Genomic DNA, 22739 nt, shown 5'->3' with positions numbered 1-22739 from the left:
AACCATTGGCAACAAAACCATTGACAAGATAGCAAAAAACGAGGACATACAAACCACATTCCAAGACTTCATGAGCTCCATAAAATCCTGTGCCAGGAAAACTGCAAAAATAAAATCAGGGAAACTCAACTCCAAACTAAGACGACTCACACAAAGACAAGATAAGGCAATGAGGAGACTGAACACTGCGGACGAAATCCTAACGGAAATTACACAAACACAAATCCAAAACCTAACTAAGAGAATAAACGAAGTTGAGAAAACCAAACAAGCAAAACTCAAAGGCCGCTCAGGTGCCAACAAAAAACTACTAAGTGAATCTACCAACAAATACTGGTGCAACTGGGGTAAAGAGAAGAAACCCGGCAACACTGTACCTGAACTAAGAGAACCTGAATCCAACCCCCCATCTTACACCTCCAATACCGAAGAAATGGCAGCAACTGCTGCCAAACACTACAATGCCGTCCAATACAAAGACCTAATCTTTCCCCCAGGCGAACGTGAAGCCCTCATGAGTGCCTCCCTCAACAAAATACATAACCACATCCCCCCGAAGCTGCTGAAGATCTAACCCTCCCACTGAGTACAGAGGACATAACCAAAGCCTTAAAACAATCCCCTAATGGGAAGGCCCCGGGCCTTAATGGCATCCCAACAGAACTATACAAAAAACTGCATGAGAGATGGGGAAAAAGAAAAGACGACAACCAAGGCTTACACATAACAAGCCTCCTAACCACCCTTGCAAACGACATAGAACTTAGAGGAACCACCTGTCCCCAAATAGCGGAAGGATGGCTCTGCCTGCTATATAAGAAAAAAGATAAAAGAGAAATCGAAAACTACAGACCAATAACAGTACTTAACGCTGAATATAAGGTCATAACAACGGCCCTAATGAACAAACTTTCCCCCATCGCCCCCCTCCTAGTCCACAAAAGCCAAGCGGCCTTCATCAAAGGCCACAGTATATTCGATCAAATTGACCTAGTAAACCGGATGACAGTGTAACGGGGATTTGCCAGTGTACCATAAACGAGCCAAATCCCGTGATTCCACCATGCTCAACAAACTCCCCACATCCTAGACACATAGCACGCACTCTCACGCACTTCTCATACACACTCCTTATTTTTCTTTATTTTTCTGATTCCATTTCCGGTGTCAAGGGCCCGATGTTTCCATTTCCTTATTGTCATGTGATGTTCTTTCCTTATTTGTTTATCGGACTCTTCCGTGACCCACTGTACAGTAGCTAGAGAGTGATCAGCACCACACTCGAGAGGACCAATATACCACCATTGACCTGACCCTCAGTGAGATTCCTATCCCCCCTCCTTCCTGTCTCGAGTCTAGTTGGATAGACCCATTACAACGGACCTATGCGAACTTATCGGCCAAGATGGAGCCATTATCGCCCTTGATCAAGAAAAAGCATATGACCGTATCTGGCATGACTACCTCTGGATGGTCATGGAAAAAATGGGCATACCCAATGCATTCGTGTCAACGGTTAGAAACCTATATGCAAATGCAAAAACCAAAGTCATCCTCAACGGAGTAATAAGTAATGAATTCCCAGTAATAAGAGGGGTCTGCCAAGGTGACCCCCTATCATGCTTACTGTTCAACATTGCCATTGAACCCTTATCAATCACCCTGAAAGAAACCCAAGCTCTTCAGGGCCTCGAAATTAAAACCCCTTCCCTCTCACAGAAAGCAATAATCTCCCTTTTTGCCGATGACGCAGCAGTATTTCTATCCAAAGATGATGACCTAACCGACTTACTCTCAATACTTGATAGCTGGTGTATGGTGTCTGGGGCAAAATTCAACCAAGAAAACACAGTGGTCCTCCCTGTGGGAACACCTGAGCACAGAGAAAGGACCTACAGAGAGAGGCGAATAAACCCCCTCACAAACGAAACATTAGATGACTCAATCACAATCCTAAAAGATGGACAGACCATGAGGTACTTAGGCGCCCAATGTGGAAACAAACCGAACCATAAAGACCCCTGGCCCACAATAATGACTAAGATAGAAAAGTCCCTATCCCTGTGGAACAAGACTTACCCAACCATAGAAGGCCACCGACTAATTATCCAGATGACTGTCGGTGGAATGACACAATTCCAGACCCGTGCCCAAGGAATGCCCACAGAATACGAGACCCACCTAAGTGTCACAACCGACAAATCCCGGGGCTCTGTCAGCGGTGAACCAATGCCAATAGGCAAATCCGCCAACCTGAAACCCATCCTAACCAGCCCCCAACCCACTGTCTGGCCCCCTGCCTTATTGCGTGAGACTTGGCCAACAATCAGAACCTAGACCCTGCCGGCATTCCAACCTTACCTCCAGTTCCCGAGCCCTTGGCACTCCCGGCATTCAGTCCCTCCAGTTCCTATTCCAGCCTTGTCTCCATCTGAACCACACTCATTGCTTCCCGCTATGTGGTCACAGCCATGCCCTGCTTCCATGCATTCCGCACCCTCTGCCCACTCCATGCCCTCTGCCCATCTCTGCACCCTCTGGCCACTTCTGGTTGCCCTTGACACCTCTGGTCAGGTCAACACTCCCACTCCCCTCTGTACCTCTGTTGGCCTTCATGCTGTCCTTGTGTGACAGTGCTGACAGATCAACCTCTGTTTGCGGACCTGTGTCAGCACTGCACCGACCCCGCTTATTTGCAGACTTGTATCGGCGCTGCATGCTGACCTCCGCTTTTGTCCTCTGGCCATTTTTGTCACTCGGCAACATAACATTCATTCCTTGCTGAGTGCCTATTATGTTCACCCCAATATTGGCATTTGATCCGTGTGCTATTGCACTTTCCTATTCATTCATTTAATCTGTCAATATTGGTACTTGATCCACTTTGACTTCATTCATTCCTTGCCTCCCATTTCCCAGGTCCTTGTCCTTGGTTTAGTTTGACAAGTCCCCGCTCATTTCCGCTTATTTCCGCACCGGACCGACTGGTCCCTCTTTTGATTTCTCTTATCTACTTATACCTTGTAAATACTTTCGGGGACCTCAGTCTGAAATCAACTAGAGTACCCCCCCTGTCTGGTCTGAGTCTCTCCTTCTGCAAAGGGGGCTTCCCCCCCTCTGAGTCCGTGCTCGTGGAGTCTGCGCTCCTCCTACAGGTCCGCTCCGCCTGCAAGTCTTGTTTGAAGTCCGCTGTGAGTGTCAGTCTGTAAATACGGGATCTCCCCCAAACATCAAGCTCAGGGCACAGCGCTCCACCTGAGTCGCTGAGGCTGCGATCCCACTCTGCTAACCTTGAACAGCGCTTCTGGACGCGCCGCATATTTCCGCCTGCATATCCGCACATGCTCCAACAGACCTCTGACCTCCAACCTCAACTCAGACAGAACCCAATCCATCTTCTATCCACCTCCTGACAGTGTTCCGACTCTGACAGTACTTCCGACTCCGACAATAATCCCATCTCTGACACTAAGCAAAAAAATACGTGAGTTTATATGGAACTCCGAAAGCCCCCCACCCATAAACATGGACCTACTCAATAGCCCCAGAAACACGGGTGGGAAAAATGTCCTAAACATCTACGACAGGAATGAGGCAATCCAGCTCACCAAACTCCAAAGGATCCTCGACAGATCCCTGAACAGACCCCCAGCCTCTGATGCCGCAGAAGCTATAATGATGGCCACCCTCCCTAAAAAACTCCAAACTAAAAACACAGATCCCCCTACATCCTCGACGTGTTCGTACAAAAACCCTTCCTCAACACACGCATCCACAACAGGAAAATCCCTAAAGAGCTACGAGACGCCCTAAACATGGGCACCAAATACAACCTAAGAATAGATCACCCAACCATTGACCTTAAGACAAAACTTAACCTACCAGCCTGGGCCCATCCCGGCCTGAACAACGACACAACCATAAGCGACCGATCAACAACTGCATCCTGCCTAAGAATGAATCACCACTGTCTCAGAGTCAGCGACCTCTTAACACAAACAGACACCCAAGAGGACCATACCCACGACCCTACAATGAGAAAATGCCCCTGCACCCCATGCCGAACCTACAGACAGAATGGCTGTAAAAACCCGGAAAGATGTTACCAAATGGCGACAAAAATAACCACGAACCTCAACCCACATTATGACCCCCACAGTGACACCCACATAAACCTCCCAAACCACCTTCCCTTACTCTCAATAAGGACACATGCCATTGGCGACCCAGAAAAAATCAGAACTTTTGACCCATCGCCGCACCGATGCAGTCCAATCCACCACCACTACAGGATCTTTGGAAGAACTCCCCCAGCCCCCGGTCCCCCCCCTACCCCACAAAACCATCTGGCAAGTGACACAGACATAGTCGCCTACATGGATGGGTCAAGCCAACGAAATGGCTGTATCAATGCCACCACAGGGTTTGGAATATGGTACAACCGCAGAAACCCCCTAAATGCCAGCAAAAGAGTCCACCCCCTCCTCCCACAAACAAATAACATTGCCGAAATGCTGGCAATCCACCATGCAGCCACCTCCTCTCCAACCAACTCGGTCCTTCATATCAAATCCGATTCCAGGTGGTGCATCAACACACTCTGCCTGAACCTGACCTCTCTCGAAGACCTAGACTACATACACACAACCCATCAATATGCCACCAAACTAACAGTGAGCGCCCTGAGATACAGAACTCACCCGACCTCCTTCGAATGGCTCAAAGGCCACACAGACATCCAAGGAAACGAGGAAGCCGACTCCCTTGCCGTACAAGGCGCCCAAGCTGACCCTGACCCAAGCCCACCCGTATCCCCCCCAAATATACCCAATGGCACACGCCTGATCTCCCTATCACAATCCTTGGCAACCAAGCTAATACGTAAAGCAAGATTAGCAAAAAAAATCGAATATAGAAATAGAGCCGCGGACAATACCACTCTAATAGTAACCGCCCTCGAAAATATGGGGACCAACCCCCCCACACATGACAGATTCTGGAGAGACCTAAATAAAAACCGCAGAGACATGTCACCAGAAATCAGAAATTTCCTGTGGAAACTTACCCATAACGGCCTCAAAATCGGCGACTACTGGAAAAGAATCTCTAACTACGAAAACCGCGGTGAGTGCGAACACTGCCATCAAACTGAATCCATAAACCACATACTATTTGTGTGCCCCCTAAACCATGGCAAGGAAATATGGGCTATAGCTAAAGCGATCTGCAATCATAGGAAGATCGCCTGGCCACCCAACCTCAACACCTCCTATGTGATGGCAGCCCCGATTGTTATGGAAATGGGAATTCCCCATTTTAGACTCTTATGGGTTCTGTATCACATGATTTGTATAGTAATTAAGTTTAAAAAATCAATTACAACCAAAAAACCCGCTGTGCTAACATCTGTGAAACCATCTGTAAACCCTAATGAACCAACTCCCTTCCCCTTTCCCTTTCCCTGCGCCTCGAACGGACGAAAATGGGCACCTCCGGCCCCATTTTTGTAACACCGATTGCAAAAGTAAAAACAATAAACAGCCACCCCAACGATGGTGCAACTAGACTATTCAGGATAGTTGTTACGGGGATGGGGGAAATTCCCCATTCCTCGATCCGTTCTTATAGTGGGATGAGTGAGGTCATATCTGGTCTGTACCATAACAGGATATGTAATCGATGAGTGATCCCAGTCTTGCCTGGGGGTGGACGATCGAGTTCCCATCGATCGTGATTGGTGATGTAGTGAGCTATTAAGGGATTGATGGTAGGTAGTCGGAGATGCCAGGATGGACGGGTCAGCCACGGGTACTTGGCACTCCTCAATGGAGCGTACCGTGTGCGAGGTCGCGACTTGTGAGATGGGTGAGAACTTCATATAGTTGCCATCGGGTACTTGGCGTTCGCAGTGCGAACGTACCGGTAGCGGGTTGATATCATAAGCGTGCAATGAGGATTGACTAGCAGGGCCTTCGGTGACTTGGCGTTCCCAAAGGGAACGTACCGTTGGCGGGGAGACATGATGACTGGCAAAGGAGGGAACAGACGGTGGATGGGCGGCGACTTGGCGTTCATGTAGCGAACGTGCCGGCATCACGGGAAGGTGGGCCTCAAAGTATTCACGATCTCCATGATCGTGAGGTGACGTCGTATGTTGAGTACTGGGGGGAGAGCGGGGTGATGAAGACCCATAGGGTACAGATTCAATAGGACGATACACATGTCGAGAGTCTTCGACTCTTGACCTCGAGTTCTTGCGGCGAGGGCCGTTAGAGGACTCGATATAACCAGACTTATAAGACATATTGAGAGTTGTACAGTCACACGGGTTCAGTTGAGTCACAGGGAGGGTTGTTACAGAAGACGGTACACGAGACAGTTGTAGAGCAGTTGTTAGTTAGCGGGAACCGCCTTCAGCGGTTTCCGTACAAGACGCGTGACTATCTACAAATGGTAAGGTCGCGGGAAATCCCGCGAAACACAAACAACCTCGGCCAGCACCAAAACCCCAATGGGGAAAGCTTTGCACAAGGGGGGGAAAGGGGTAGAACGGGTAAGGAGGATAGGGTATCGGGATAGAGGATGGAAGGGAGAAAGAGGGGAGGAGCGATAGAGAGGGGAAGTCTTTGACCATGTGATGGATATGGTCGTTGGAGACTCCATATCCGTAACAATAGTAGTGCTGGAATGTGCATGGCAACTATGGAAATCAAGATGCCGCAGGGTAATGAACCCCAACCAACCACCCACCTCCCTAAGACAGGTAACCAACACCTTGAAAGCCGGCCTCAACGAGAAACTACAACAAGATATCGCCCTGATAAACAAAAAGAAATACAGCCGTAAAGCACTACCGACGAAACTCGTGCTACACACCTGGAGCAGCAACCTGCAAAATGAAGAACGGCATCTGGATAACTGGCTTTACAGCAGTGGGGTTTTAGTGGGTATACCGGACCCCTGGTCACATGACCGGGGCCGGTGAGTCCCACACTGAGTGTGTAACACATTTCCCCATGGTGGCAAACCAGACCAGACCCAACTACTACTCAACAATCCATCGGGACTACCGACTCCCATTACAAACCCCTGATACAGTGATGTACTGCGAAAGCTACAGGGGTTCCACCAAAAAAAAAAAAAAAAAAAAAAAAGACTGCACAGCCTCAACTCACGCTATAACATCTACACTACAGCACACCAACAACAATTATAGTTACAACTAATATTTAAACCATTAATTTTTCCACATGCCCAGCTATTGACTCCACGACCTTGACTGTGCTTCCTCAAGCTCCCAGGGTTGGGTTGGGTGCAACGACCGCATGGGTTAACACTAAATGACTTGTTGCGCGACCCTCTGCAAACTGGACTCCGGCATTGGTCATCATAATTACATGTACAATACAAAATATTTGAATCACATCACAGACGCTATTCAGTATTCCCTTATGCGGCATTTCCATATCTGGCCACATTCTGGCCTCTATTCAGTAGGGTCAGTCGGGTCCCAGCCTCTACTTTAGTAGAGGCTGGGATCCTGCCTATCTCTCCCCCACTACCAACCACCTCCGTGAACACACGCCGAGAGTGCCATGCACCTCTCCTTTGTGTTATTACTTCACTTTATTTTCCCTCCTACCTTCCGAATCTCGATGCATCACTCACACCTAGATATAAGACCATCCAAACATCTTTCACCCGTGTCATCATAGTACGGCATATGCCGATAGGCACAGTTACGTACTCTAAAATGAAAACATCCATCCATCCATCCATCCATCCATGTGTGTTACCTGTGCAGGTTACCACCTCTATTGGGATAGAGAGTCTACCGAGCTTGTCCCCGGAAATTTTCGTCTTCTTCTTAGAGAAATTGTCCACCAATCAGACGGACCACTCGACTCGAAAAGATTACCGGCACTGGATGCTTTAATCTCACAACATCCGGAGTTGGGCGTTAGGATGGAACACTCAATCATTCAAGGAGATGCAAAACTCGGGCATGCACCGGAGGTCGTTGGATGGTTCTGATCGTTACAGAAATTCTTCGTCCAACCGTCCAGCCTGTGGGTTCTGCCGATGTTACCACTCAGTTCAGCAGCCTTAGCTTAGATGATCAAGAAACCGAGTTGACAGCGCAAGATTGGGCATATGAAACTCAACGTTATACGTTCTGTGAGGGAGACTAGTCTGGAATGTGTTGATCCATCCTACTTGCTTGCCCACGAGCTATGACCCCATGCTCGGATTCCACTTGGATACATCCAGAGCATATTTAGCAAACCTCCCGTTATGGTTTTTGGAATTGGTCTCCAGATAAGTGCCGCAGACTTGCTTGCTTCCCATTGCCCAGACACTTAACGTCTCTCTCCCAGAAGATGAAGATCTCGTGGACCTTCATGACTATTGATAAGAAGTTCAAGTCGCAATGGGGGCGAATCAATTCTTAGGAAATCCTATCGCCCAAAACAAGTAACACGCGATTGCTATGCTTAACCTCGATGGTCTGTCTCACAAGCATCACAGCCTGGATGAAGCAACTCGTCTTCGCTACATCAAGTGGGAAAACCTGCGAAAGCCCTGTATGAGCTGACAGGGAGCCAAAGTGGTATGTAAGTGATGATGTCGTTAATACCGATTGGGAAGATCGCACTGGCTCAGAGGTTGGGATCCTGCCTAGCACCGTGTTTGGTATATGACTCAAGGAATGCAGCAGTGGGGTCATGATGCATTACCTGTGCGTGGACCTTCGCCTCCATTATGTTTGTGATCATGTCTTCACCTTCCCTTTCGTCCCCTCCCCCGCTCCTTTGCCCCAGTCAAAGGCAATTTTTGGGGGAGGTGAACCGATTTGCGTTTAACTCCCGAGCTGACCGAATTTCTTCGTCATTGAAGCTGTAACGTGACTTGCGCACCATTATATTATGTTATATTATTTAAGAACCTGGGTTTTGGGGAATCGGCAATAATGGAGAACCTTGCCATCAAAGTGGGACCAAAATTTTTACAAGACCCGCTACAGAGTAGCGGGAATCGCAATTACAGCGGTGTGACAATTAGTCCTGTACGATGAACAATTTGATACGCAATTCAAATTTGAGCAACAGCAAATGGCGCCAGAGTACAATAATGAAGGAATAACGAGGCCGAAGGGCAGTACAGAAAACGGGAAGAGAAGACTACATGACCAGGAGTGAAGCGTCGGCTTTTGAGCGAGAACGAAAAGTGTACGGGAACAGTTGGCACGATTGTCGTACTTTATCCACCTCTCAGACCTGATAGTGGGGCACAATGGGGGTTACAGAAGATTGTTGGTCTACTGATAGGGAACCTCATGGGTAACAGACTCATTGCCGTTCGTGCTGGGTTCCTTATCACGAGCAATGTAGCTCGCTTCAGAGCGCTTATCGATGTGAATATCCAACTAATGGGGCATGGGTGAATGAAGACGGGGAATAGCTTGAAAGGTACTCACGGCCTCATCTCGTTCTGTCAAACTAGGTGCCTTGCCGCTCTCAAGCACATCCACCTCTGCATCTGGAGCATAAGGATCTTTGGGTTGAACTCTCGGAGCGGTTGAAGTGTTTTGTCCACGATTTGGAGCGAACGTGGGCATAATGCTGCTGATATTATGACCACTCTTGGCCCTGGAGCCAGAAGAAGTACCGCCAGATTTAGATGCATATCGAGGGTCGGAAACTGGACGGCGGTTCAGAACATAAAACATCGTGTTGGTATACAGTTTGCCAAGGACTAGATGGGAAGGGAATATCAGAAACGGGTGCGCAATACTCAAAAACTGATTGAAAAAGGGGGATAATGATGGTGATGTGGTTCCCGGCCACAAGTCCACAAAGTAGAACGGAAGAGCCCATGCCACGGACAGAACCGAACTTACTGTACGTCAAACCGGCATACACAAGAGTGTGTGTCCAAGCCGCCACGAAGATCATGTTCAGAATCGTTGTGAATGTCGTAAATGCTCCCGTGTGAAGACCATACATAAGAATCTTGGTCACCCATCCGTCGTCATCAGCGAAGGCTGTTTTGTTCTTGTAGAAGCTGTATAGAAGGGAGCAGGTAACAAGGAGGTCGGCAACGGCACCAACAGACAGCCAGACTATAATCAACCACTGGAAAGGTTAGAACGCATATTCGAAAATAGGGATTGATGGAAGCGGTCAGCATCAAAGGATATCCAGGATTGGTATAGAAACAGAGAGATCAGTTTGATGATCCGTCAATAATAGCGGAGGAACCCTTACGCTATAGTTCCAAAGGCCATTGAAAGACTTGACTTTTGCAAACGACACTGCAACCTCGGCTAGAAGTCACAGACGTGTCTTATCAGCATCTTCCGGTGGGAATAGGCTATCCTCCGTAACCGTAGCTTTTCCACTCACCAACACCGAATCCGAACTGGATAAAGGCTAGAGCGCTGATAGCAAGAGCAAGTGGCCAACTCTTCCTGTCAATACTCCAGCTCCTATGGGCAAAGTACAACTGCACAATCAAGGCCAACAAAGGGACCAGCCCAACCTCGACGTTGAAGGTCCAGGCTGGCGTTGTTGTGAGAGAGCTGTAATCACCAAAGTGGGTGACGGTGTAATAATAAACAGTATGAGAGATGAGCGCCGTGTGAAGGGTATCAATTGCCCATGCCACTCCAACCTGGAAGGACAGAGTCAGTAAGCGGGCTACGAGACAAAAAGGCAGTCGTGCCCCCGGAGCTTGAACACCTACAAGGAGCTTGTACGACCACGGGTCTTTGGGGAAGCGATCGTAATAGATATACGCCTGTGACGAGGACATGCCAAACAAACTGTTCAGAGAGGCCACTCAATTTTCATGATTGTCTGATGAGTAACCTCGGCATGGACTTACTAAGCGGCGATGATGAGACAAACGAGAATGACTCCCAACATGTTGTTAATGTTGGGAATATCAACTCCCTGGACGGTGGATGCCATGTGTACTGCTCTTGTTGTGGTCAAAGCTGCGGTCGGTTGAGGAAGGGGGAAGCGTTTGACCTGAGAGGGATGGACGTGAATATATTATCGCCCGGATGCAATCCAGGTCCGATGAACTGATTGAATCATACAGCCAAAAATAGAAATTTACTTGATGGCGCAGAGAGTACAGCCACCGAGATGGGTTTAATACATATATGAAAGTGCCATCAACGGCGGCGATCTGCGAGCTCATCAAGATCAAGGGATTCAAAGGAAACATCCTTGTTGCAGGTCCCAATTTCTGGGCTCAACCTGGGCTCCAGCCTCTATGACTTCGTAATATTTGATAGAGGCTTAACCTTGGCTTTTAACTATGTTCATCATGTCCGATGTTCATTGTATTCATAACCCCTTCTACACTCATCCCCCTATTTCAAACCGCTCATTTGCTTCATCGCCGAGGCCGCCTCCCTCCATGCACCGCACTCTGGGGATGGAAATCCCTTATTCGTCCCTGCATTGGTTGTCCCAGGACTATTTCGCATTAGGCGTTATTCCGATCAGCATGATATTAACTAGTTTCGGAGGTTTCCGGCGCTGACTCGCTGAGGCTTGCGGGACCAAAGTACTTGGTCGAAATCGCCCAAACATCACAATAGTAGCCAAGGGGCTTAAGCCCAACGCTATGCACCAGACGCTGTCGAGGGAGTCGCACCATTTGTGTGAGACACCGCAGTCACGAGGGCCCAGATCACTCAATCGATCGCGCGCGGCCTTTGCCAGCCACTTCTTCTTGACCCAGCATCAAACATCATGACTACCACTGCATCCTACGGAAAGTGGAAATCCCCCATCTCAGCCACCCTTCTAACAGAAAAAGTGCGTGGTATCTAGCCTCAAATTGAGCTTCGCCAACTTCAATTCAATCACCGGCATGTGCTATCGGGCATTTGGGCCTCACTCCATAACTATGTTTGTCTTGAACCTGGACAGACAATTAAGTTTACAGAAACCCATGTCGACCCTGTCACATCCCGCATATACTGGGCCGAGTCTCGCCCGGCTGAAGAAGGACGTGTTGTTCCTGTAACTTCTGATGGTGTAGATCATTTTCGGGATGTGATCCCTTCCGGGGGATGGAATGCTCGTACTAGGTAAGAATCAGGCCCAATTTACCTACCGTGACAGCATTGATTTGTCCTTATTTGGGTAGAGTACACGAGTATGGAGGAGCGGCAGTGGCCGTCAGAAATAATTTGCTGTACTTCTCAGACTTCAAAACTGGTCGCATTTATCGGATCGACACCACGCGGCCTAACGAACTGCCTGTTCCTGTTACTCCTGGTTCGTCCTTTCAAGGGTTGGAGTGGATTGAGTGTCACTTATGTTATCCAAAGAGAATGACAAGAAGCGCTTTGGAGACTCAGTAGTCCATCCAACACAATCACATATTCTCATTTCAGTCCTCGAGGATCACACGAAAGGCTCTCACTTCTCAGAGGTGGTAAACGCCCTCGTTGCCATCAATACTAAGGCCCAAACCGTCACGACACTCGCCTCCGGCGCGGATTTCTACTCGAGTCCCGCTGTTAGTCCCGAGGGCTGAAACTGGCATTCATAAGCTGGGGCCTTCCGTCTATGCCATGGGAGGCGTCTCGAATTTTTTTCGGTTCTCTGTCCTTTTCGGACGAAGGCGTCGAGTTCTCTGAGCCCCCTAGAGCTATTACGAGTGACAAGGACTTGTCAGTCTCCCAACCCCAATGGGCTGATGCTCGAACACTTTTTTTCCTCTCAGATATCACTGGTTATTATAATCCTTACATGTTTGATGCCTTGACTGGTTCTGTCAAAGAGGTCCTGACCAAGGCTCAATCGGACGAATTCTCTGAACCCGCCTGGCTTCTCGGAGAGTCACGCTACGCCGTTCTCGATCCAACTACCATCCTCGCGGCCCCTATCGTGGAATCTGTATCCGTACTAACACTAATTGATGTTCCAACCGGCATATCGACGCCCGTTTCGTCAGATTACGTGGGCATCTCCCGCTTGAAGGCTCTGAGCTCCACCGAAGCAGTCTTCATCGGTACAGGACATACCACGGATGAGCAAATTGTGAAAGTTAGGCTGGACACAAAAGCATCCCCGCCTAGCGCTTCGTTCACTATCCTCAAGCGGTCGTCCACGTTGTTTGACCACTTTCCTTCTGGGCTAATATCTGTTGGGCTCCCTCTTGCCTTCCCGCCGGAGGAAGGGAAGGAGGGTGATGGGCCTCTGCACGTCCTGTTTACGCCACCCAAAAACCCAAGATATTCAGCACCCAAGGGCGAGTTGCCTCCGGCCGTGGTGAATATCCACGGTGGACCAACAAGTCGTGTTGCCCCGGGTCTAAATGGATTGGCACAGTTCTTTACGTCCCGTGGATGGGCATAGTGAGTCACGGCCCTCTGATTTTCTCCGGCTTTATTTCTTACTCTCTGCGATCTGATTCGATTCGTGGGTTTATGTACAATCCAGTGTTAGCGTCAACTATCGGGGCTCATCAGGCTACGGTCGCGAGTACCGCTCGCGCCTCAACGGGAATTGGGGCATCGTTGATGTCGCGGACTCGGTCTCTGCTGTCAGGCTTTTAGGTGCCAGAGGACTGATCGATCCTAACCGTGTGGCCATTCGTGGTGGGTCTTCTGGTGGGTACACCGTACTTGCGGCCCTGGTTAGGGAGCCAGATGTATTCAGTGCGGGCACCTCCTCCTATGGGATCTCGGACTTGGGAGCGCTGGCAGAGGATACACACAAGTTTGAAAGGTCAGTAAATCCCACCTACTCGTGCTTACTGCCTCTTCAATATTGTCGGATCGGACTCACACCGTTTTAACTGGGTTCCCGAAATCCGTGGCTCATGCAACGAAGTGGATACTTGTTCGGTCTGCTAGGTGCAGAGACGCCTGAGGAGAAGAAGGACGTCTGCAGACGGCGCAGTCCCGTCTATCACGCAGAAAACATAAAAGCTCCTCTTCTTGTATGTCATAAACTTGTTTCTATACCCTGCTTCTTCCTAACGTTACGCTTAATCTCAATGATTATCTTCGGACCCTTTCCGCTGACACTTCACACTCCTGTTTCATAACCTTGTGTAACAGATCTTCCAAGGAAGCGTCGACGCTGTTGTTCCCCCTAACCAAGCAGAACTCATTATTGAAAAGATCAAAGCGAACGGCGGAAAATACAAGTATGTACTATTTGAAGGCGAGGGGCACGGATGGAGAAAAGCCGAAAATATACGTGTCGCGTATGAGACCGAGCTTGCGTGGTACGAGGAAGTGTTTGGGCTCGGCAACGGGGAATGAATATGGCACTTCAGTATACATAGTGATAAACTGTGCCTTAGGGGTTAGCGACGAAGGGAGAAAGTTTCAGTTAGGATAAGCGCGGTACGCGATGAATGTGTACTGTTTTCCTCGTATATATGACAAGCATGGGCGGTGCAAATTCAACGGTCTCCTGGCGCCGAAGCCGATCAAATTCTCGGTCGCGCTGCGGCGGCGCATGTTGGACACACCCCGGCCCCGCGTGCTAGGCCAGTGTGTGGTGCTGGTTCTCCGGCGATGGATCGCGTTGCCTTACACGAACCCGCCGCATCAACTCCACTTTTCTATGGGACCACAAGTCTATCTCCCTTCTCTTACGAGCACTGAGTGTTCGCATACACGCGCTCCGCCTAACGTTATTGCCCCGCTGCGTTACCGAAGCGCGGTCTCCAAAGACAAGAGCACGAAGAGTCGTCTGGCCACATTCCCAGGACCGTTTCACTAACCGTTTCGCCGCGTTCTCCAACGCATCAGAGCACGCTTACGCGTCTGGCCACAAGGCTCGGCCGCATCCGTTGCCAACAAATCCAAATGTATACTCCCCCGGAAACGGTGTACGAGTACCTAGCGCTCCGAACCACGCATCATATGTTTTACTTCCCTCTTGTACATAATTTTTTTTTTGATCCGTGCCTTGGCCTCATTCGGCAGCCTGCACGTGCACGTTAAATATCCAGAGCTCACACACACACACACCACAAACTCCTCGCCATTATGTAAGGCCGGAGTGGTGGGTTCTATATCAAACGGATGATCGGTGTTGTTTCTCGATAGTGCCATTCCCGATCTGGCACCCCGCAGTCGGCCGCTGGTTTTATGCTTCCTCAAGCAAATCAAGAACCTTCATCAGTGACGTCGTTCATGTATGCGCACAGTCCATGTACACCTCATCTGCTTGTTGAGTTGATGATACTTATTTGCAATTAGCTTCTCTCAAAGTGTTCGAATTCAAATCATCGCCCGTTTGTGACGTTGCTGGAGTCCCTGCTTCGTTCATAATGAATAGAGTATGTCGGCATTGAATCAAACTAAGAAGCGGTGGTCGACGATACGCATGTCTGAATGTTATGCATAAATGGAAGGGTCTACGCAACATTTTTAAGGGTAAGAAGCGCGCCAATGGGCAAAAGAGCTGGGCAGGTTAAGCAGGGCTGAAGGGATATGCAGCGGAGGCTGATAGGGACAATGTTGTTCTCATAGAATCCCATGTATGGACGTTACCATGAGCTTCTGGGGAGGAAAAGGACCAGAAGACGAAACGGAAATAGGGGATGGAGATTAGAGGGGAAAGGAAAGGAGGGGGAAATATGACACTTTTGGGGATAATATGAAAACATCAGTTCTAGCGAGCAGCGGGGAGGGGAGAAGCAGCCGAATTAAGCGTGAAGTGAGAAGATAACAGTGAAAGAATATACTAGCTGGGGTGTGGTGCAAAAGAAGTGGTATGAAATGAACAGCTATGCTGATGGGGTGGAGTGGAAGCTGGTTTAGTAACACAGGAATCCGAATGGACAATGGAATGGTATGAACATGATAAATGTGCGGGGTGATGCAGTGTGAACGAATACTTTGGCATAGAAGAAATTGTTCTATGTGAGCGCTAGAGTGAACGATGAGAGAGGGGGTATTATATAATACGAAGATAAAGCAAGTCGTGCAAAGAAATCAACACAAAGTAAATTTTGGTCGGATAGTGGGGTTTCAAAGGGCAGTGACTGACGCGTGGGTGTCCTACGGTCTATGGACGAAACGAGAAGTTCGATATTGTATGTTCCCCGACGAAGTAGAAGCCAATGTGCTGGGAGTTCGGGGACGCTGAAGGTGCGTTGGGGATTGTGGGGGTTGGGAGGGAGAAGGGGCAACAGGAACAAAGGGAAAGGCAGCTTTACGCGCAATGAAAGCTTTTGTGATGCGCTTGATGGGGGGTTCAAGGAGGAGGGGATGAGGCGGCGTCTTCTTTTTCCGTCGATGGGACTCTGAAGACAGAGCCTGTGCGGAATCAGGTGGGGGAGGTGGATCGCTATATGTAGAAGGGAATGCCGACATCGTTCGAGTAACGTTCATGTTTTGATGTCGGGAGAGAAGATCGCTACGAAAAGAACCAGAATGAGAGTTTGGCCCTGCGGCATATTGAAGAGAACTGCTTACGCTTCGAAATCCCACCACATCTCATCGAAGGCATCGCGGTCACCACCTTTGCTGACCCAATAGTCCCGTAGCGCTGGTCCAGCAGCGCGCACATGGGTAAGAAGGTACATTTGATGCATAACCATTCTCGGGTCGAGAGTGGGTGAGGATTTTTCAGACCTCTCAGATCTTTCAGATCTGTCAGATTTGTACGTTGAGCTAGACACTCGGGGAATGTCATAGTGGCCGCTCAAAGCGCTGGGGGACTGTGAGAATGGAGGGGGAGCGAGCAACGTATTCTCAGCAGTTGCTGGAACGAGTGCTACTGGCCGTGGTGGTGACAAGGGCGATGATGGTGATGACATAGCTTGCTTGATTGATAAAGGCGGGAGCGCATCGCTTCTCGCTCGAGGCCTCGTCCGCGTCAAAGGAGTTCGGTCCACAGCACACCACGGCATACCACTGGTGTCATCGAACTCGATCACTCGCAAACCGTAAAGGTACATGCTGAGGGTTCCGGGAATGAGAGAAAGGGGTTCGAGTGCAATGTGTCGCGCGTCAAACGCGTCTTCGTAGGTTCGTGCGAGAAGAGTGTGGGAATGAGGAAGAGGGAAAGTGAGGTTCGATTCCACCATTTCGAGGATACCTGATGGCCGCAAAACGCGAGTAATCTCAGAAAATATGAATGGCCACTATGAAGTTTCCACAATTAGATGGTATCGCTTAGCTCCAAAGTTTCTCAGTACGAACCTTGTGCTCAGGTACACCGCCCTACGGAAAAGAATCAGGTAAGTAAGAAGACCCTCAGCGCCATAATGGTACTTGTCTGGCAATCACTCACCGCGATGCTCTTGACATGGATATAATCGAACTCCTCATCACGAAAAGGCAATCCCTGCAAAAAATCAGCCTCCACAAACTGAATCCTATCATACTTGGCCGTAGATTTGGCCGTTCCTTTCCCTTTCCACTCCCTGCTCCACCGTCTGCCTGAAGAGAAGCTCGATCTTTTACTATTCCGCCCGGTATTCTCCTCACCCAAAAGTTCCGCGAGAGCACTCATATCGGGAAAAGTGCGTGCGATATCAATTCCCACAAAGCGGGCATTAGGCCATTCGTTGGACGCGGAGAAGACCCACGCGCCGGTACCGCACCCAATGTCCAAAACACGCGTTGGAGGTGAGGCATGTTTAATCAGTGAAACAGATCGGATGGTATTTGTAAACGAATGATGATCGTAATCATCGCTATGAGATATCGATCGACAATGAATCGAACAGAATGATATAAGAAGCAGGATCAGTAAAATTTCAGTGAGCGTAAAGACAGGCAAACACAGCACGTACAAATCTTGTACCTCACGACTCAAAGCATAGGGATACGGAATGCCAGGTACGTGTGCACGAGGTCTACGACCTGAGAATGGAGGAGGTGCAGGCTCAAAGTCATTATCGACTTCAGTATACTCTGGTGCAGATGGTGGCTTTACAGTTCGCTTCGATGAAGATGCTGCAGAAGAGGATGGTAATGGGGGGATTGGTGGCACTGGTGGCGGCAGTTCGTCGCCCGACACGAAGCTGACCTTCCGATCTCGAGACCGAGGGGGAGTTCGAGATCGCGTCCGGAACGACGCTTTGAGGCTACGCAACGTTCCCATAGTCGGTGAGCGCGTGGGAGTAGTCGGGGTGCTCCTTCCACCACCTGGAGATGTGTATGCGTCAATGAGAGTTGTGGACGCGTCGGTATTTTCTGGTGTCTGTTCGCGATCAGAGTGGGGATGACGAGGGGAGCGTGGGGCAGGTAAGGGTGTTGTAGCGGAAGAAGGCATAATAAGCCTTGAAAGTCTGCTTCTTCGACTTGCGTTCGACTTGGTCGCAGACGCTTCAGCACCGCTCGCGTCCGTTGGGACGGCCGAAGAAGGCGTGTTGGTTCGACCGTTGGATCTCGGGCTGGCCGGACTCGGACCAGAAGGCTGAGGAAAGGCGGCTCCCTGTACCATCTGGGGTTAAGCCGGTTCTTAGTATGCCAGCGGCATTCAAGTCGGCGGTTTCCCAAGGTCGAGGGGTCGGCGCCTGCTCAGCTGATGTGACGAGTCAACAGGACGAGCTGGGGGGGTGTGGAGGAGTGGAAGGGGCGGAGCAGCGGGCAATAAATAGTGATTTGTTCGAAACTGAAAAACGTGAAGTTGGTAACTACGCATTGCTTATAGCGGTAAGCGCTGAGGGGAGCATTCTTTTTTAGTTTGTTTGGGTTTGTTGTTTCTTTCCCAGCATTGCAATCTAATTGTAGGGTTAATACATTCTGATTTCAATTGAAATGAAAAACTGTCCAATTGAATATCCTGACAGGGTATAATTTACCAAATATGGCAGCATGATGTTGCGTCTTTGATTTTAAATTGTGCGACGCCAGCGCGCCCCATCAAGGGAAGCTTCATTGGATTATTGCTTACTTACTTATTGTGACTGAGTTGGAGGAACAACAGCTGTGAACACAGTAAGAGTCCCAGGAAATCTTGACTCGTATTCCCTCTCGTCCCCTATAACTCGGGTCCCGGGACGGAGATATCCTCGACTTTAATTCTTACATTTATACAACCCATCTACCAGCACAAAGATATTCATGACAAAAACCAAGCTAGGTCGTTCTGTTGCCTGGAACGAGTTTCCCACTTGCATCATTATGTAAGTAAAGCTCCTAAGTAAATCAACGTAAATTCCAGTTTACCGGTTTTCTGGTCTCTGCAATGAAAACTGTCCAAATTACTTGTCGCACAGGTTTAGCGAGCGATCTTGCCGATCGGCCCGCATTAATTACGTGACTCCAAGGGACCAAATTTATTGCCCAATATTGATGCTAGAAACAGCAATATTACGGGAGACGGCAGAAGCCAGAGACTCAACCGCAGGAAAAATGGAGGAAGCGCCAAAGCCTTCCAAACCAAGTCACCGAATCTCATGGGAAGATCATAAGAATAGGGCCTGTACCATCTCATCTGTGGCGCATCAACGGACATGATTTTTGAGACGGAATGTCACCGACCCATCACGGGGCTTCTCCGTCCTCGCCGTTGATGTGCCCGGCAACTGACATTGGCGGTGCCGCCAGCCGTGTCCCTGAGTTTCCCGCTGTTCCCGCGCCAACAGAAAGGATCGATGCAGGTGACTGAAATCAAACTTGGAGGGGGCGCTGCTCCCGTTATCTTCGCCCTCTCGTGAAGGCCAAAAAACAAATGTGACAGACGCTTCAGACCAGAACCACGGACCCGGCACCGAGCAATTCCTTCCTGAGAGGGTTGCCTGAACAATCAAATCCCCCCCCCCGATTTGACAGTCAGGAAATGGGGCCTTGCCTGATGTCTTCGTCACAACCCATATTTGTGCATGGCCAGCCCACGCTGGCGGTCGTCTCGGGCCGAGCAAGAGCACAAGGGATGGAAAGACAAGCTAGTGCTGGCTGGACTCCAGGTCTAAAGCGCCGACACGTCGAGGGTGGCGATGCGCTGTCGACACTTCCCATTCGAGTTATCCGGCTGTTGCCGTCTTCATCGCTTCGTCAGCACGTTGCGACCGAGAGAAAGCGCCTTGCGTCAAACGCATCTACACACGTCTTTCTGCCCTTGCTCTTCTCCATCTACTCCACGTCCCATAATTGTTAAAAATGGCTACTGTTGACTCGTCCTCAATCATTACATCTGTCTCTCCGCAAAATCCTCAGCATGGCTTTAATCCTGAATTGCTCTCGACCGTCAATCTAGATTTGCGAGGGCAGCGATTCAGGGTTGATCGGGACACGCTGATGAATCTCCCCGAAAGTGTACTCCTATGTCTTTTCCCAAACGGGCTGGTCCTGAGTCGCATGGAAGGTGATGAAGAGGAGTACCAATACGTTGTTGATGTATGTCCGAAATCTCTCCTGAGCACCCCCACCTCCACGCATTCATTTGAAATGGATCTCTGATTTTCCCTCTCTTTATGTTGAAAACAACCCCTATTCCTTTTGGCCATACGTGTCGCTTCTCTATTAGTTTGATCCCAACTGCTTCACGTTCATCATCCACTTTTTCCACCGCGCGCGGGATGACTTTTATGGCACACCTGAATCTACAACTGCTGCACCCTTCACCGCCCAATCTGCCCTTGTCGACCCTTCAAACCCCAATCCAACCGAATTCACCGGAAGCCGCAACCCTATTCTCACCAAACAAGCCATCATTGTTCTCCGAGAAGAGCTTGAATATTTCGCCATCCCCCCATCTGGCTCGCAGACGAATTTCACTAATGAGAAAGGACTGGCGAATGACGAACACCTCGCGCTCAAAGTCCAGTGCGGCCTCAAGCTACTCGAGAAGCGAAGCATCTTCACCGCACTTCAGCGGAACGTGAACAAGGAGAATAACGTCGCCGAACAGCATCTAATCGACATGTTGTGTATGAGCGGATTTGATCGGGAGGATGAATGGGGCTATCGAGCAATTGAGCCCAACAGGTGCTGCATATCGAGCATTGCACTCGTTTTACTCAAGACGGGCATTATACACACCGACAACGGTGAAGTCAGTGTGGACTCACACCAGATGGGTACTGCCCAAAAGCTTTTGCTGTTCTGGAGAAAACCAGCGGTGAGTCCAATGCTTGTTAATTAAACGCCCAATGAACTTTCTAAACTTACCCACACCTGGGTCATTTCAGCGCAAATGTTGGTGGGATGGCGTTGAAGTTGATGTCCCTGTGAAGGGTGGTGGTCTTAATCCGGAGACCTGTACGGTCAAGCTGTGGGCACGGAGAGTGTGGACTTTGGAGCTCAGCTTGGTATATCATTGCATTCCTCCCGTCTTTCATCCTACTAACAAAAGATGTCTTAGATATGAGCACCCCTTCTTGATATATTTTCTTCTCACGACCACTCACGACCGTACGAACAGTGCGACGCACATTCATTCATTTTAAACTTATGTGTCGTTTGCATTCCTTGGATACCCTACCACTCACTTGTGTTTCTTTCTGCTTTTCCCTTTTTCTTCGGTCTAGCGTCTCATGATGGACACAGATACATGGAGTTATAATCGTAATCTGCGCCTTCAAAATACATATTTAGATTGTTTCAGCGCCGATGATTGAACGCTGAAGTTCTGCTGAATGGAACACAGAACCACCTTTTCGTCGAAGGAAGAGGTTCCTGCAGTTCCAGGGGTATGGTACAAGTGCCATTACTACGTGGAATTTGGACCCGTGGCATAGAATTGTTCTAGGCTTATCCGACCATACTTCTCTTTCGCCCCGTAACCGGACTGTGCGAAATATCTCTTTCAGTTTTTCCGTTGCCAGAAGAATAGTCAAGCAAAAAAGGCAGTACACGGCGGGGACAATTACCTTCATCTAATCTCCGACGAATTCCATCCCAAGCGGTGCCGCTTGCTTTTCCGTATGATTCCAATATCATCTCAAAGAGCGGATGAGCATTGGGATTGGTTGGATCGGATCCTTCGTCCGGAGAAGGGTGCGTTGAAGAGAAGGCGCGTTCGAGAACATAGAGGTCCACCGCCTTATCTTCGGGAATTGCGGATGTCGAAGTGAGACCGAAATCGATAAGAACCTAACGGTAATATGCCCCACGAGTGGGTTCTAAGTGAAGGAAGGAGTGCAGTAACAGGGATAGGGCCCACTGACGATTTCGGCGGGGAATTCTTTCCACAAATTGATGGATGTGGACGATGTCGAAGAAAACTCGCGACGTCGTAGAATCATGTTTGAAGTGGTAAGATCGCCATGGATTATGCTGGCTGTATGCATCTTAGCAAGTTGTTGGCCTATGAGGAACATCACTTCCTCTGACAAAAATAAGACTACGATCCAGCCAAACGTAAAATCGTCAAGTTCACCAACTCACCTATTGTGACTCCAAATTGGTTCTGTACATCTATGTTCCCCAGCGACTGGTTTTCGCTCTCATCTTCATCGAGATCACCCTCACCATTCCCTCCCAGTACCTCCCGGACAGTCTTCCCATGTATTTCCTCAAGTGCAATCAATCCAGCCGACTCATCTACCATGCGCACCCCTGGGACAGAAACTCCGGCTCGTAGGCACCGTCCAAGAGTGCGTGCCTCTGCCGATACTCGTCCTCGAGTCAGCATAGAGTCGAGAGTGGAGTGGCGGTAGGTTTTGGGAAGCGATACTTGTATATGACATTGGCGGAAGGTACGTCGGGCGAGAGAGTGGGATGAAGAGGTCCACAGAAGATTTTCTGTCAACCGAGAACAAGAACAAGAACGATCATGCACAAAAGGGAT

General features: G+C 49.3%; 5 protein-coding genes across 5 annotated transcripts; 2 read left to right on the top strand and 3 right to left on the bottom strand.

The window, feature by feature from the left end:
- Positions 1 to 9319: 9319 nt before the first annotated feature.
- On the bottom strand, positions 9320 to 10973 carry EI90DRAFT_3119053 (uncharacterized protein; the record flags this gene model as incomplete). Its single annotated transcript, XM_039063173.1, has 7 exons — positions 9320 to 9427; positions 9479 to 9756; positions 9902 to 10136; positions 10269 to 10327; positions 10407 to 10674; positions 10747 to 10825; positions 10888 to 10973. The coding sequence occupies 7 exons, from the start codon at positions 10971 to 10973 to the stop codon at positions 9320 to 9322; spliced, it is 1113 nt and encodes a 370-aa protein (XP_038920085.1).
- Positions 10974 to 11768: 795 nt separating this feature from the next.
- Positions 11769 to 14299, top strand: EI90DRAFT_3144554 (Alpha/Beta hydrolase protein; the record flags this gene model as incomplete). The annotated part of the gene is made up of 8 exons (XM_039065159.1): positions 11769 to 11834; positions 11949 to 12109; positions 12169 to 12299; positions 12332 to 12535; positions 12556 to 13384; positions 13470 to 13757; positions 13863 to 13971; positions 14093 to 14299. 8 exons carry the CDS (start codon positions 11769 to 11771, stop codon positions 14297 to 14299), a joined length of 1995 nt encoding a protein of 664 aa, XP_038920084.1.
- Positions 14300 to 15733: 1434 nt separating this feature from the next.
- EI90DRAFT_2671152 (uncharacterized protein) lies at positions 15734 to 18749 on the bottom strand. Its single transcript, XM_039053440.1, has 5 exons — positions 17794 to 18749; positions 17289 to 17694; positions 17198 to 17218; positions 16469 to 17139; positions 15734 to 16409 (listed from the first exon to the last, which is right to left on the bottom strand). Exons 1-5 carry the CDS (start codon positions 18444 to 18446, stop codon positions 16052 to 16054), a joined length of 2109 nt encoding a protein of 702 aa, XP_038920083.1. The 5' UTR covers positions 18447 to 18749; the 3' UTR covers positions 15734 to 16051.
- A 1218-nt stretch (positions 18750 to 19967) lies between these two features.
- On the top strand, positions 19968 to 21481 carry EI90DRAFT_3043573 (phosphatase activator). Its single transcript, XM_039059262.1, has 4 exons — positions 19968 to 20344; positions 20475 to 21068; positions 21139 to 21258; positions 21312 to 21481. Exons 1-4 carry the CDS (start codon positions 20108 to 20110, stop codon positions 21315 to 21317), a joined length of 957 nt encoding a protein of 318 aa, XP_038920082.1. The 5' UTR covers positions 19968 to 20107; the 3' UTR covers positions 21318 to 21481.
- Positions 21482 to 21608: 127 nt separating this feature from the next.
- Positions 21609 to 22739, bottom strand: EI90DRAFT_3043568 (uncharacterized protein). The gene is made up of 3 exons (XM_039059261.1): positions 22337 to 22739; positions 21820 to 22277; positions 21609 to 21737 (listed from the first exon to the last, which is right to left on the bottom strand). The coding sequence occupies exons 1-2, from the start codon at positions 22581 to 22583 to the stop codon at positions 22072 to 22074; spliced, it is 453 nt and encodes a 150-aa protein (XP_038920081.1). The 5' UTR covers positions 22584 to 22739; the 3' UTR covers positions 21609 to 21737; positions 21820 to 22071.

Source organism: Cantharellus anzutake, assembly GCF_015039405.1.
Source record: "Cantharellus anzutake strain C23 chromosome Unknown EI90scaffold_9, whole genome shotgun sequence".
Lineage (NCBI taxonomy): Eukaryota > Fungi > Basidiomycota > Agaricomycetes > Cantharellales > Hydnaceae > Cantharellus > Cantharellus anzutake.
Note: the sequence above shows the minus strand (reverse complement) of the source record. Positions and strands in the feature narration are given on the sequence as shown.